The 16,402-nt window shown below is 41.8% G+C and overlaps 1 protein-coding gene across 1 annotated transcript in view; it reads left to right on the top strand.

Moving 5' to 3' along the window:
* The window catches only part of CadN (neural cadherin), a 137,230-nt gene that overhangs the window by 94,558 nt on the left and 26,270 nt on the right, over positions 1 to 16,402 (top strand). The window contains exon 3 of the mRNA XM_022841256.2: positions 13,328 to 13,638. Within this exon, the coding sequence (XP_022696991.1) occupies positions 13,328 to 13,638 (311 nt within the window). The remainder of the gene's footprint in view (positions 1 to 13,327; positions 13,639 to 16,402) is intronic.

The following is a 16,402-nucleotide window of genomic DNA, read 5'->3' as shown; positions in this document are numbered from 1 at the left end:
TAAAACAATACGAAAAAAAAGATGCCACTAGGTTCGCAGCGCTGCCTTATTTACTATCGCACGAGAGGAATCCCTCTTGTTGTGCGAAAAAGTCTGGAATAGTGTCACTACTGCGAAAGCTACCTTTAGTTAAAGACTAAGCTCCAGTAGCATGAAGAAGCTAAATCCGTCCACTGTTACCGGCCGATTACGTTAAATCGGGTTGAGGGGTCATCGGGTCTTTGGGACTCTGCTGACTAATTACATACATCAGGAACACTAGGAATCGCCAAGGCAGATTAGTATTTTATACATACAGCGAAGCTCTGCCGGTACTCTAGATATGGTCAGACTACGACTGATCACGTACTGTGTGAATAATGCGACGTGCGAACGAAGTGGCTAAAATTGGCGATGTTTTTGAAAACGGTGCGAGCGTTGAAGAGGCAGAAAGCTTCACGGAAGTCTTGGAGAGCCCAATTGACGACGATGATGATACTAATAATAACCGTTCCTAATACCAGTTACCGTGTACAAAATAGTCCCTTAATTGCAAAGCATTCGTAGTATAAATATATATTTACCCTAAAAGGTGTTGCACTATAATATTATCAAACACGAACTAAAACCTCGGACTATCCGTTTGCAAGGGTCTGTTTTGAGAAGGTGTTCCGGTCCACACGATTTAATGTTGAATACGCAGCAGCGTCACTGTACCTAAGTTACTTAAGCGATTCCTGATACAGATCTTGTCCTTCACGGCTTGTATTCTTCAACCCGACGATTTTACTTACATTAATTTGTTATACACATATGTGTAGAGCATTTTGAATCTGACGAAATACGCCACGGTGTTACAGTGTCTATTTACAATAAACGCCTTGTTGATTTGTGTAAAAAATACTGAGTAGTAAGAGCCAAAAATTGATTGTATAAATTTTTTCACCTGCACTACCCTTGCACACCATTTACATTATATTGAATTAAGGTTTTTCCTTGTCTAGGCTATTCTTCTTTTCTTTAAATAAATTTTTGGTCATTTTAAGGCAATGCAAGGTGTACGGCAAATATATGACGGGAGGGAAAATTTGCGCAGTTTATTATCCATTCGAAGGTTCATTGCGCAGGCATCGTCCAATTGCAGCAAATATTTCTAGCCTATGTCAACTTAGGAACTATTTTACAATATTTGTGCCACCCTGTTTTTCCTCAAACGTTTTCACCTAATAGTAGTTTCCGGTAACCGTAGTCAGTAAACACAGCGCTGTCGGGTTCAAGTTAAAGTTCAGCTTATTTATCTCTCCCACTTATAGCCGATTTGTTTAATTCGGTCTGTGAATGAATATTGGTTTAGCAGCGTTCCTTTTGCATAGTCGAAATTGAGTTTAGCGAACGTTTATGCAACCCACTTTTTCATTGCCCTGTAAAAGAGCTCTTAGCGAATTCTCTATTGGCTGATCTGCTGCTCCGATAAAGTAATGCGTCCATTAAGTACTTCGTCAATACGGTGATGACGATCTTTAATCTATTTCAATTATCTAATGTAAATGTCTGTGATTGAATTTTACTACCGCCTGAAGATCCCCTAAGATATTATTCAGCTCGATTTCATGTTAGTTAAAATTCAGCTTCCTTCAGAGTCTGTGCAGTGCACTTTTAGAATAAAGGAAAAGAATGAAACGAAATCGGCCCACAAAGAATCCTTTTCGTAAATAACCAAAAGCCTTTTGATCAAAAAACAACTCATTACTTAGAAGCGTGGTTGGCATTTACCGATTTATAGAGTGCTTTTAATGCAGCATTATACAGTATCATACCTGATCTCATGAAAAATAGACAATGAACTCAAATGTGCTTTTATTAAATAGCTGCGGTTTCGTTCTGTTCTAAGCAGAACAGAATCGCAGTCTAGGCTGTGAAATCGAAGTATTCGGCATCTCCCTTTTCAGCTTTTCTGTTGTCATCGGTTTTTACCACTATTGCTGCTGCTGTTGCTTTCCTAATGTTTCTTTAACATTCTATACAGAACACAAAATTATCCCTTTTAAGCACGTTGCCGGGTCGGCAATATAGCTGTTGATTTTCGAAGCGTTAAGCACAGTCTATACGTACATACATACGTATTTATTTGCTGCTTGCGTGAGACTAAAACTTGATTTTTTCTCAGGTGCAATATCCCCCTAGACCCCCCATTGTTTATCTTCTATCATTAACACATATAGCACTATCGCCATGAATGGTACAGGCGGCTACCCAGACGGGTAAGAAAATAGACAAAGAACAAACTGTCGTACACAAGCAATGTAAAATCATATTCTTACGCTCTGTCGGCAGCATTATTTCTAAATGTCTACCAATAGTACCAGCATGTAAATATTCTTGTTTTTGACAACATCAGCAGTTACTCTAACATCTATCGATTTTTTTAGTTTAGTGTTTACATCGAATATAAAAGAGCAATATGTATGTACTCGCCTTTCGGTGTTGCTCCTTAAAGTCGAGATCAGTTCATCTAAGGCACATTTCATCGTTCTTCGTTTCTATTTATGTCGCGAGTTATCTTGAGAGGAGTTGATCATAAATTGATCAGCGGTAGCCGCTGTGGCCATTATGATCGTACTCGTTATAGGGGTGCTAGTGCAAGGTATGTTGCACAGTAAGATATAACGCTATGTCGGAACATATATACATGTAGCAATGTGGTAAAAAGAAGCAGACCTAATTATAGTGTAGTCGGATTAGTGAGTAAATCAATGTTAATTGTCTACTCGCGTGTTTGTTGGCCGAGTTGGTCCTAGTGGCGCTAACTACGCTGACTAACAGCAGGTGGCCTGAATATTATGAACTGAGCTAGAAATTATCGACGACAATTAAAACAACAGTATAACGCTAATAATGGCAATCGATAGCACTGGTGCAACTATAATGCTGACCGGTGCCTCCTATGATCGCTTCGATGGTCTAGGGCGCTCCGGTAGCGATCTAGGTCATGATGCTGATGCGGATTATAGTGATGATTCTGATTATGGCACTGGTGCTGATGACGCTTGTGATAACAGGCGACGACGCTGTTGATAAAAAATAACGTTGCGATGGTAAGGAACGAAGGCGATTAGGTCACGAGTCGCGCTCCATTAGAGGACGTATACTTGCAGTCGCTGTTGCGGGTGGGTGGAGCGCTTCTTCCGCGTCGACGAGTTCCTGTAGGAATTGTGTTTATGTAAGTTTTGTGCTGTCGTCAGCGTTGTCGCTAATGTCACCATGGTCGCAGTAACCGCCACGGATTGGCGAGACTTGATGTATCGCCTATATTCGGGTGCGGTAATATATATGAGCAGGCGATCATCTGAGGTAGAAATACAACATCGAGAAGAACAGCAACAATATTAAGGAGAAAAAACGTAAAGGAAATCAACGCGTAGTGATTTCAAATGACTACGCAACAACGCAGAAATTCGCTATGCGCTATCGCGAACTGCTCTCCAGGTTTTTTGCATTGCATGAACATACACATAGACGAACACGCCTTTTTTCGTTCATTCGTATTACTTATTTATATTCACACAACAACGCTAACGGTATAGTCGTCGCTTGTATAAGGTCCGTTGATACCCTCTTTTGTGACCATGTCTTTATCATGGCTTCTATACTAACTGTTACATGCACGATATATATATGCATCTTGATCGTGCGTTGCCGAAACGTTCCATAACAGCCAAGCCGACAACTCCAGAAACAGCACAGTTTTCCTAAAGTAAAGTTTTATGTTCAAAAATCTCAAGGAGAATTCAGTAACAAAGTATAAACAGGTCGATAAACTTCTTAAATGTTCACCTTTATTGAGATGCCGAATTGATGCTGATATGCAATGATATACCGCACGTTCGCGCTGTAACCAAGAAAAATAACTAGCAGGGACGCTTAGCAGACAGCAAGTTTAAAATAAGAGAATAATAACAATTAACGAGCAACTGCAACGAGAGCGACAACGAGAGGGAGAGACTCGAACGTATGATGGCGGCGTCGGGGTACTCGAAGGCGGCGATCCTTCCTTTTAGTTATGACACGTTTTCCTTAAAAGATTTAGATCTCCCGTTAATCTATAATATATTAACATCAAGTTTACGTAATCAGAACAATTAGGAGAGGCGTCTAATTATATGCATTTGCGGCTAGCATAACCAGTCCTACTATTGCACAATAGATTTGAGGAGAACGGGCTCAGGCAACGGCTTCACTTGTCCACTTACTATAAAATGCTGTAACCACATTACGACGGACACTTATCCCAGCTCTTCAAAGAAGAAGTATAAACAATAGTAGTAGAACAACTGCGTCTTCGTGTAATTGTGTGCTTTGAGACGACGAAGGTAATCACGTAGACTCAAAAGAGATCGAGCGTCCTCCACATTGTAGGCTATTATTGTGCTTTAGCAACTGTCGGCGAACCGGTTATGTTGACCGATAGCTGTATAGTGTTTGGACTACGAAAGTACGTGCGTCCATTCAGATGTCGATATAAAAATATGACATGTTGTTGAGCTGCTAGCCCAGCGTCACCCGCAAGGGATGACAGGATCGGCTTTGAACACCGACGTCTCAGTCTTGTTACCACTGTTAACTTTTAGTTTGCCTCCACCTGCCTCGGCTTTGTTGACTGCTGCTGCTTGTTCTTGATAATGAAGCTTAGCAGAGCGGCCCTTCACCGGAATAGTGATCCCTTGGAACGTGCAGACATCGCAATGGCTTCCGCGACGCTGCATCTAAAGTCAATTTTAACGTTTCTAGGATAGGGCCTTGTATGTGATTGACCGACGAACAACGAGCTACAGCGTCGCCAATTGACTAGCTCGATAAGCTGCTGCTATGGGAAATACTATACGTACTACCCTTTCATATTGCCATTGTAATTTGCGTTGGCACCCGCATGGCGCTGACCAGACAGGGTAGCAGTAACAGAATTACTGGCGTTACACGACTCAGTCATACCAGGTAAACGATGGCACTTCACCAGTGGCACCCAGTTTACTAAAATCAAGAAGGTACTTGTTACTGACCGCTGTTCCCCACTCGTTGTCACTATGCGTTTGCGCTTAATTCTTACGTTGTCCTCTTTTTAACTATTATCGCCGAAGCTGTTTGCAGGAAGCATAGCAAGGACTATATAGACACTACAGCGCTGATTGTTTGATGAGGTTGACCAGCAAAAGTCAACTTCGTTAGATGGACACATAGGTGGGAGCAAACGTTGTCTTTAATAGCATTGTTCTTCACATGAGGAAGCAGCAATGACGGTTGGCCAGCTAATTCAGCGCTCTTGTTGTGTTGAGCCAAGCCGTTTGGGCCCATCGGTTACTTGACGCGTTCAACTATTTCGGCCGTACCTTCATGTCGATGGTCGCGGCTACTGCCCGTGTTTTTATAGAAATTCTTACTGCTATTGCTTACCTTATTGCCGTATGAGTAGCAGCAGCAACAACAACTGTAGTTTCTACACTGAATAGAAGCGACTCTCGGCGATTAGTTGCTACGACAACAAACAGACCCAAGTAATCCATGGCCTTGCTATCTTTGTTTCTTCGTTACTGCTTGTTTCATGCGGCCGTTAGTGTTACCGTACCGGAAAGATGTTGAGGCACTCACTCATACTATGGCTACTCATGCTAACAAATAGCGACCGGACAAACGGGTGCACAGCAAATACAGAGGGGCATTAGGCCAGTTGCACGTGCGGGGCAAACACCAAATGACACAGTTTTCCGTCTGTTAACACTCTTGGCCGAAGTTTCGTAAAAGATTTCGTTGTTGTTGCAGGATGTTTCCAAGTACAAAATCTCCTACGGAAATAATTCCTTCAAGAATACTCAACTGTGTAAAATGTGACTTCTGGCTGAGGCTGTTACCGTGATTGTTGGTCTCTGCGAATTTTGCTATGATTCCTTCATCTTCTGACCCTGCGCTGTGAATGTCTTTGAGCTGTCGCCGTTGGCGTCGCTATATATCATGCATAGCAATCATTATTGTTTGGGATTCTTTTCAGCAGTTACTATCGGACTGTTAGCGTGGACGATAGATAATCATGAAGTACTGCAATAGCAGTCGAATGAATGAATTTTTGTACATCATTGTCTTGTGTAGAAATAAGGTCTTCATTTCGCGAATCGATGCTTAATGACCCCTAATGCCAGTAACGACTTCGTCGCAGAACAGGCTTTCCCCCTGAAGAACGCTTTTTCCTACTGTCATAGGGGTACATCCTCTCATTTCACAGGGAGCTTAGTGGGATATGATCAGCTGGTTGAACGGACACTTGTTGTTGTCAAAATAAAACTTCCGCACACCTTTGTTGAACAGTATTTAGCTTAAATCTTATCTGGCCACTAAGAGTTGGCTAATTAACCGTACTTATAACAGTGAAAAGCATTGTACATAATTATTTACAAACAAAAGACTTTATGTAAGCACAAATAGTATTAGTGTTGTGAAAACCAAAGATAACAGGATACAGCCAGGACACAGCCAACACTGCGGCATAAACCGTCCTGTGTTATTGTAAATCACGGACTTCGTCCAAAAATTACATGTAAACACAAGCAAATACGGCTAGGTTTCTTTGTAAAATGTTAATGCGAATTTTCAGATATTCACCGTTTGATATGCAGCCACCCATTTATGGTAATAATCTTAGTTCAAAAAACCGAAATATATATTTTCAATATGTTACAGATGCTATTATACATTATTTGACTGTGATTTCTGCTTTGCTAATTGTCATCCGCAAAAGTCTGCCAATCATGGCCTAACTGCAAATAGGGTTAAATATAAAAGTAATTACTCAAAGGCAAAAGGTCCATAGGTTCCTTGTGTAGACTAGCTCATTTTCGAGCAGTTTTCATGTATGGTTCCTTGTTAATTAAACCACTCCCATAGACCATTGCTCATAACGACTAACGACACCGTAAGCGACAATGGCGGTTTTGTTTGTCAGCTTGCTAGGTGTCGTGACTCTTTGTATGTCACAGAATCTGAGACGAGAGTCGAGTCGAGTATGACGGACGAGTTGATTTGTACTCAAAACACATGGAGGTTCCCAGTGAAGTATAGTTCAATTTGACTCACTTACAAAATCTTTACAGAAGACAGTCTTATAAATCAAAGGTTCCGCAATAGATGTCAACAACTACGTGCCAGAGCTTTGTTTTGGATTACCAAAAGTCAACGGCCACTTCTTTGACAATTGCTGCCATGGTTTGATCACTTGTAGAAATTAAAGTTAACGATTCGTGGGTTTATAAACTTTACATTTTCTGCTAGCTTTTCAAGGCCTTTAATTTCACCTCCTTTCGTCTACTCCCCTAAACCATATTTTTTAAATCACCCATTACGACTATTCAACGTATCCTTGTGATTCAGCTTTTCTTGTTTGTTTCAATTTTCCCTTAACGAGTCCATTATCAATTAAAGCAGGCCAAAAAAAGGAATCCAGGTAACATTATACAGTCGACGAACTGGTTAGTGTCTGTGATATAGTTGTCGTTGTGTATTTTGTTGGTTCCAGCCAAACTTATTGCAATATCTAGTCAAAAAGTCCAAACATCTATAAAAATCTTCTTAATTTACAAGATGTTGTGCCTAGCAAGCGACCAGGCATTACCAACTAATGCTGGGATCTGCAACGAGAGGTTACTGCAAGCAAAAATATCTTCGTATGTCGGATTACGTAACTGCATGAAATAAACAGGTTTATGACAAAAAATGATGGATTTTTTCTTACCTACAAGGTGAATTTAGCTTTTTTGTCTGTACTAACATTGGATGTTTGGCGTTGTTCAGTATTCAGTGCAATGCAGTTTGACAGCAGCTGTCTGCTTTCCACAGCCCACCATATATTGATATTCAGTTGCTTTTTTACCTCTTAAATACGACATATACTTCAACATATACGACATTAAGCCAATGAAATCCTGCCATTTCACACAAGAGTTCCGTTAAACGCCTTAATGCAATTGATCCAGAACGGTGACCATAAATCAGTGGTACTCTCTGATAATAAATGCCGATTAAAAATAGATGTGCCAACCGCTCATCTGACGGAGAATAGATCTGTGGCTATTGTGCATTTTTATGCCTTGAATTTGCTCGTAGCTTTGATGCCTGTACAGCGCGTAATCCGATCACCGGGCCTTACTAGGGTTGTGAAAAGTTTAACCAACATTTCCATTGCATCTAAATGGAAAAAGGTAGCAAAAATACTTATCTACGTGTTTTCTGAACAAACAATTGCCTTCTGTAAAAAAACGAAGTACATTTTTTTTTTAAAAGAACAAATGTAGAACGGTGCAGGATACTTACGCATTTCAGTCATTTATGTAAATTTTTTTTTAAATAATATTATTCGCCAGTAATATAATTAATGGTTACAGTATTGGTGATTTTGTTTACTAAATTGAAATGTAACAATTGTAAGAAATTCTGGTCGATTCGTCTGGCTCGATCGGGACCTGTTGTTGGGATGTCCCAACAAAAGCTATTGTGTATCTTTATTTGCAATATTTGATACGCACTCACTATTTATACATGTACATACAGATGCGTTAAGTAATCGACTAGATTATATATAAACGTTGCCGTATTTTTTCATTTATTAAGACTCCATATCCTTGAACTAATATGTCGTCCTACTAGAATGTCTGTTGCTCTTTCTCAGGCCACATCAGGACATCCGTTACAAATGGCCTTTTTCGTCTTTCGCGATTAGAGCATGCTCTTCTTTTTTATGTAGCACTTTGTTACCATAGTTAATTTCAATTTTTACATAGCTATCAGCAATGAAATATTTGTTTGTCTTGACAAATAGTCACTTAGATGGATCACTTCTTTAGACGCTCGTCTCAAAACAACCTACATAGGACTTCCCATTGGGTTGAATAGTTCTTTGTTCATTCTTACCAATTACGCCCCTCCCGTTTCATTGTTCTGCTTTATATTAGTTAGGTATTAAAGATGTCGCAGTCTGAATATTGCTCTACTATCGCTACGATAGGCAGACCTAAATATGTTTGAGGCCGTTGCTCCATTTTGATGGAATAACCGCTTTCTGCTGTCTATTTCGTCGAAAACGACACTCACCTTTTTCGTAGTTGCGTTTTAACGCCGAATGTCCTTTTCATCATCGTCATCACCATCATTATCTATGTCGCTGGTATAGTTTTGCTTCCATCTGTTCCTCCCATTGAACGGATTACTCGTAGCAATATAATAATTCTGAGCCTGGTATGTTTTGCCGTCAGCCGCTTTCTCAATGATGTGACTGTTTTCTCTCGTCGCTGTCGTCTGCTTGCGGCTATGTTTACAAAGTGCTCTATGCCGCAGCCACCAAAACACAGGCATCGCAGATCGGCGACCATTAGGGTAGTATTGGTAGCAGCGCCAGCAGTAGCGATAGCAATAGAATTTGTAGCAGCCGATATATCCAACTGCTTTGCTTGAACCGTATGGTTCTGTTAATGTGTGAAGAAAGGGCTGCCGCTTCTACGCAACTCTTGCGCCTGGGAGTACCGCTAGCTCAAACTGTTGTGAACGGAGCTCCTCGTGGCACCGGAATCAGTTCTAATTGTATCTGTTGCTAGTAGAGTGCACCGCCACCGGTACCGCCAGCCGGCAACAGTCGTGCTGTAGTATAAACTAAAGCTAGATGTGTTGGTAAAATGACGGCACGATTTGGCGTGGCGAAATAGTAGCGATATATTCGGTATGCAATAGGAAGTCATGCTCTTCGTACAATGACAATTTAGTTGGACATCGGTTGCGTTAGCCCTATATGGAAGTTGCAGCGATAGCAAAAGCAAAAAACAGAGCTCGATGCTTTGAAGACGAAAGGTGCCACGGAAAATGCGCTCGTGAAACAGGAGCGTGAAGGCACCAAAAACGAAAATGTGCGATTCTAGCAGGTGCACAGAGTGTGGATCATCTGCAATAATCGAAGATCGTCAACAGGGTCACGCAGTATGTCGAGACTGTGGAGCAGTTGTTGAGAATAGCTTTATTGTTTCCGAGGTCCAATTTGAAGAGACTTCCGGTGGTGGAATTCGTGCTCTGGGCTCAATTGTCGGACCTGGCGGAATCAACCAGGTGGGCGGAATCAATGGTGTGTCTGGAAGGGACGAGCGTCGAAGGTGGCGGCTGGTACGCGCCCGTGACGAAGTCCACCGTATCTCGTCAGCCGTCAATTTTACGGATGATGCGGTGACCCATGCGACAAATTTCTACAGCATGGCCCTTGACCGTGGGCTAACCAGAGGCATACAATGGATCAAGAGCTTGAGTACTTGCATATACATCGTTGCACGAATACGAAATATGCCGGTGATGCTACTCGACATCTCGGACGCTGCGCAAGTAAATGTATGGGATCTTGGTCAAGTGTACAATAAGTTTGTTCGCGAACTACAAATCACAATTCCAATCCAGGATCCATCAACGTTGATTATGCGATTCGCACAGCAGCTTGAGCTGGGCGAGGTACTGCATAGGGTGATAAACACCGCTGTTCGCATCTGTCAACGGATGAACAGGGACTGGATGCACTACGGCCGTCGGCCTGCAGGTCTCTGCGGAGCCGCATTGCTTGCGGCCTGTCGCTACCACGGATTCAATCGAACATTTGAAGAGTTTGCCGACATGGTTTGCATGTCGACGTCGACTCTTAGGCTTCGCCTAAAAGAGTTCGCTGACACAAGTGCGGGCAAAATGGAGATGGGTGCATTTCTTAAGGCGGATGACAATGACATTCCCGAGGAGCTCTTGCCGCCGGTTAGTAAGACACATAAACGTATGGAGGAACAGTCCATTGACGAAGATCTGCTGGAAGAAACGCGACGGTTCCAAGAAAAAATGGAGGAACTAATTGAGTGCCGGCAAATGGAGGTGGCGATGCGTTTCGCGAATTCCGCGAAAGACGACGAAGTTCGGCGGCGCTTTGAGCTTACGGAAGAAGAGATGGACATACTCACCGAGCAGATCTCTGCATCTGCAGTCGAAACTATTATTGATTCGTGCGGAGAGGAAATGCCAACTCGAGAAGGTGCCCTTGCCGAGGGTGGGTTGTCCTCAACTGGAGATCCCGTGCAACGACTCGAGGATTATGTAGTGCCTGAACATCGTGATGATGACAGCTTCTCCGACGTTGATGACGAAGAAATCAATGGCTATTTGTTGAAACCTGAAGAAATTGTGCGAAAAACAAAAAAATGGGTCCAGGAGAACCTGCAATTTCTCAAAAAAGCCCGCGAGAAAGAGCAAAAGAAGAAAGAAGAAGAGGCCCAGAGGATAAAACAAGGCCGAAAAAAACCCGCACCCCGGAAACGGCGGAATGACCCCACGAAGCAGCTGCACGATATCATTGAGGCAAAAGCCTCGGGGAAAATTAATTATGATATTTTAGCGAAACTCACAAGTGATTTTGACAGTACGGCTGCCCCTATAACGAGTAAGCGGATGCGCGGGCCGACATTGAAGAAAGAAGAGAGTAAGCGCGAGCTTAAGCAGGATCTCAAAGAGATCCACTCGCTTGTTACTGACATCAAGCAAGATATGAAGGTGAAGCATGACCCGGAACCTCAGGAAGATTATGACTTGGATGATATTGAATCGGAGGACGATGAAATCCAGCAGCCAGATCTGCTAAGCGCATCCCAAATGATGGCCAAAGAGATGGGCGTTGATTATGGCGATGATGAAGAATACTAATGAATAGATATTATCTTCACTGAATGTGTTAAGCCGATAAGTGTTACTATATTATTATTATTGTCAGACGTAAATCGATAGGATAAAAAAAAAATGGACTTTTTTGAAATCACCACACAAACGAGATGCTATTTCTATTGGTGGTGCCCCATGAAAGCGGTTCGTATTTATTATGTTTTCTTGTGTTGGTGCTGATGTTTGCGGTAGTAGATAACGATTTTCCATTATGCAGCAAGAGTTGTGCTTGTTATTCAAATGCGTGCGCTGGCGTTATTGGAAAGTCCATGGCAAAAAATTAATGGCAAGATCTGTAGTCGCTGCTATCGTATTCAATCGTTTAGTGAAGCTTGAAAAGGAGAAAAAATGAGTCAGTTTGCGATTGTTTTTATTACTACAGGAAATAAGTTACTTCGACACGATAGCAGCTAACCAATGGTAATGTCCTTGATTGTTATTCAAACAGATAATAGAATAGAACAGAGGGACTGTGATTCTACTCAATCTGTGCCTATGAGTGAATGATAGATTGGCGTTATGATATGCGAGAATGTTTGTTCGTCATATCCAATTGGATTGAAAACGAATCGATCGTGGACACTTTAAACGTATAGGTAAGCGTTCAGTGATGATAGCGATACGTACGGGGTGCTTAACATATAAGTAAGGACTGCCACTGCAGTAATTCAAACGAAGGCGAGAGTTAAAGGTCTGATACTCAAACTTGCACGCAGCCAAGCAGCGCAGCGAAAAGTATCGACTTGAGGGTTGGTGAATAAAGCGGAAGTGGCTTTTGTATATAAACGAAAAGTGATATTTTTTTGTTTTTTCTTAAGAGTATCGTTTTTTATATATATTCTATATATGTTCATTGATTTCGTAGAAAGGGTCGCGAATTTATTACACTCCGAACTAGATTTGAAGGCAACGGGGACGGCACCTCATTCAAATGTCATTCAGTTACGAAAAATTTTCAAAGTCTATCGATTTTAGTAAATCAAGGTTAGGCTGTTTGTCTACCTGAAGTTTTGTTTGTCTACCAGGAAGTAATTTTTATTGTTTTTTTTTTTATTTTTTTTTTTATAGAAAATTGAATTTCTCTACACATTTTTCAATTGGTTATTCTACGAACTCTGGCTAATTTCATCCGTATATATTTCGATAAACGATTTAGTTATGACAATGTCCGGCAGGCAAAACGTGCGTACAATAAAGCAATATTGAATTATATGTGCAAACAGGTCGATTTTTAGGCGGCTCGTTACAAACCGTCTGTTTACCTTTCCTCTGGCAGGCATCATCAAGTCCTAGGCGAGCTCGTATTAGCTATCTGCTTTTAACTATTTTCCCATATTGTTCGATCAGTTGAATCAGGTTCTAATTCGGCCGGATTACCTCGGAAAGAAATGTTCATAATATAACAATATCCAAAAAGTCTCTCCGAACGCGCTACAACAACAACAACAATGACAACTGTCGAATTTTAAAAACAAAGTGGGCTATAGCTATATAATACAGAATCCCCGAATAGCAGACGCCCGTCGATGCAACTGGGTAGCTCTTTTATACTAAATGTTATATTGTTTTGCACGTTTCATTCCAGATGGGTAACGATTCTGGCAAATGGCGAGGTAAAAGTCAAGGAAAAATGGGATTATGAACAGTTAGACAAGGAAAAAACCATCGATTTTTGGGTTCTCGTGCGAATTCCCGGCCGTGCCGAAAAGGAGCGTCAACGTATTATTATTCATATCACCGACGTAAATGATGAACCGCCATATTTCATCAATCGGCCACTACCAATGCAGGCAGTTGTTCAGCTAAATGCCCCACCTGGAACCCCAGTGTTCAAACTTCAGGCCCGCGACCCGGACTCCGATCACAACATCCGATACAGCATCGTACGCGATCGAAGTAAGAATCCGTTCACAGTCGTTAGTATTGCTCTGTAAATATTTGTCTATGACCTTTCCAAAATGAGTAAATCCTAAGCCGACCCTAAGCATGTACTGTGCAAGCATCGCAGTAAAGCGTCTTGTACGAAAAAAAAAAAACATGGCAACATATTGAATACTATCGTAACATTGATTTGTTCTTAGATGGACACAGAGAAAAATTCGCGGTAACTGGAGTTCATGTATATCTTGTTAAGGCTGTGGTAAGTTTCTCAAATGTAACAGTTAGCTTTTTACTGCTAATAAAAATTATTGAGCCCAGTACATTATATGACCTTGCTTAAATGAGGCGCTTTTTTGTAGTTAATGACTTCGTACGCCGAAGACGTACTTTCCTACTACTATGAGGAGGTTCGTGCATTCTAGGCCTTCGGTTATGACAATGTACAGACTGCATTTATTGTAGCTCATCCATCTGCCAGTTTGCTCGCTTGAATTTTTGGTTCAAACAGGGGTTTTCGTTTTTGTTACAGTAGGCCCCTCTATCGCTAGCAACCTTTTTATCCATAAGGAAACTAGACCAACACAGTTGTCGCATTTTTTTGTTTCATCGGTCCTAAGGACTTCTTTTTTAAAATTTAGTCGTCGTCGTCGTTGCTGTTGTTGTAGTTTCTATGAGTTCGAACAAGGTCATTTGCAATTCCAGCGCGTAGCAAGTACGCTGATCGGGTGTACCATGTATTACGTCTGATGTCGTTTAGATGAAAACCGTATATACATTCTAATTGTTAGCTACTGCTATTATATTTGCACGAAATTGACTATATTGGACCTGTTCACTTCTCTGTTGTAGATTAAAAATTAACAACAATCCAGTATGAATCATTGCGTAATCATACTGAACGGACCTGTATAAACGACGGCTTAGGTGCCAAATAGTATCCGGCTCTGTTGTTTGCTTGTTATGAGCCAGCTACAGTTGCTTCCTCCATCACTGCACTGTCATATTCGAAAATCGATAATAATGTTATCGAATTTCAAAAAGGTTTTATTTTTTCGAACCTTTTCTATATTGGCACATGCGAATCTAAAGGTTCTCTAGGCGATAGCCATGTAGGTAATGCGCTGTAAGGATCGAAATAAACGGGGTCGTACCATGCTATGCCTGGACTCGAATTAGTCAACTAGATGGTATGAGTAATGCACGTTTTGGAGTATTGGTCGGTAACCGGGAAACGATAAAGCAGAGGAATAATTGGACCGCGCGAAGGGAGATGTGCCAGAGGTGGCCACTCTGACAGAGTGGTGAGTATGGTTTTATTTTCGGAAACGTGGCTTGCGAAGGACCTATATGTGTGGTAACCTGGCTGACCTGCTGACGTTACGAGTCTGCATAGATGGTCCGGGTAAGAAAGAGCGAGGAAAATTCACTTTCGTAGTAAAAGCATCTTTTCGTAGCTTGAACATGAAAGCAAAGGCGCTAACTAGTATTGTCACATCTCCTGTCTCTTATTATGCGTTCCGTTGACAGCTTGCGGGTATGAGATAGCCGGGGTCAGCTTCATTTTCGCGCTTCCTTGCCACTCTAGTATTTTACAATGGTAATATACTATGTATATTGTAATGGCATTACTATGTGCACCTTTCCGTTAATGGTATTCTGCGCTGTCTACTGTAATCCAAGCGGACTCTTTGACTTGGGCGGACGGCTTTGGCAACAGCCATCATGCTATTAATTATGAGAATATTTTTATTTTGCTTGGTTGTTATATCTAGCCAACCTTGAATTAGAGACTGAAGTACTATAACTAGCCTGCAACCCGCGACCCTAACGTTACTGCTTTTTGTGCTTTTGTCCCTTTGATATCGGCTTTTTCGAAATAGCTATCTCCATTAATCTTTCTTCGTACTTGTTTATTTTTTGTTGTCTTTAACCTAGCATCTGCCACATAGTGAGGGTATTATATGCAAGGAAACGTCGGCAAAGATGTTCAGGATATGGGTACATCTGTTTCCGATTTGCGTCTTCTGGGCTAATTGGGCACGTATCTATGTTGGCTTTCACACGTCGGCTTTCTCGTGATATATCCCGGACATCCTAAAATCGAACAATCAGTCGGGTCGATTTGTACAATATCTATGCACGACAGGTTGCGTTACGAAAGTCAGCTGCTACTATGCTTAGCAATGGTAGCAGAGAAAGAAGTATTGTGCATTGACATTTGTGCATCGGTAGTGTATTTCAGTATCTCTTATCCAACGACAACGATAGCGACGACGACGACGACGACGACAAGAACAACAACAACCACAACAAAGTTTCATTTTGGATCCTATTTCGCTCTATAGTTTCCTCTTCGTCGATCTTCGCATTCGTCTTTCGTCTGCTGTTGAGAAGGTGATCGCCCGAGCGCCTGGCTGTCACATACGTCTGTCTGACCATTCGACCGTTGTCGCAGTTGATCTATAACAACTGTGTGACAAGATCTTGTCGCTTGTTCGTTTGTTTCGCTGTCCCTTCAATCTTTTGCTACCTTCCTTAGTCGTGACGCAAAAACCGGCAAAAGGCGGTAGACATGGTGTCGCTGCTGTCACCGACTTCTTAGGATGTTATGTCTCAACCGGTCCCGTTAAAGGTCTTTGGGTACGGGGGCGAAGGAAAACGAGATCAGGCAAAGCTGCGAGCAGCTAGCCTTCCGTAGACCACGCAGATCGCAAGCTGATTGCTACTATGTATGGAGCAGCTATAGCAGAAGTAGTAGTTCGAACGACGCCAGGGTCTC

This window comes from Varroa jacobsoni, unplaced genomic scaffold, assembly GCF_002532875.2.
Source record: "Varroa jacobsoni isolate VJ856 unplaced genomic scaffold, vjacob_1.0 scaffold_919, whole genome shotgun sequence".
Lineage (NCBI taxonomy): Eukaryota > Metazoa > Arthropoda > Arachnida > Mesostigmata > Varroidae > Varroa > Varroa jacobsoni.
Note: the sequence above shows the minus strand (reverse complement) of the source record. Positions and strands in the feature narration are given on the sequence as shown.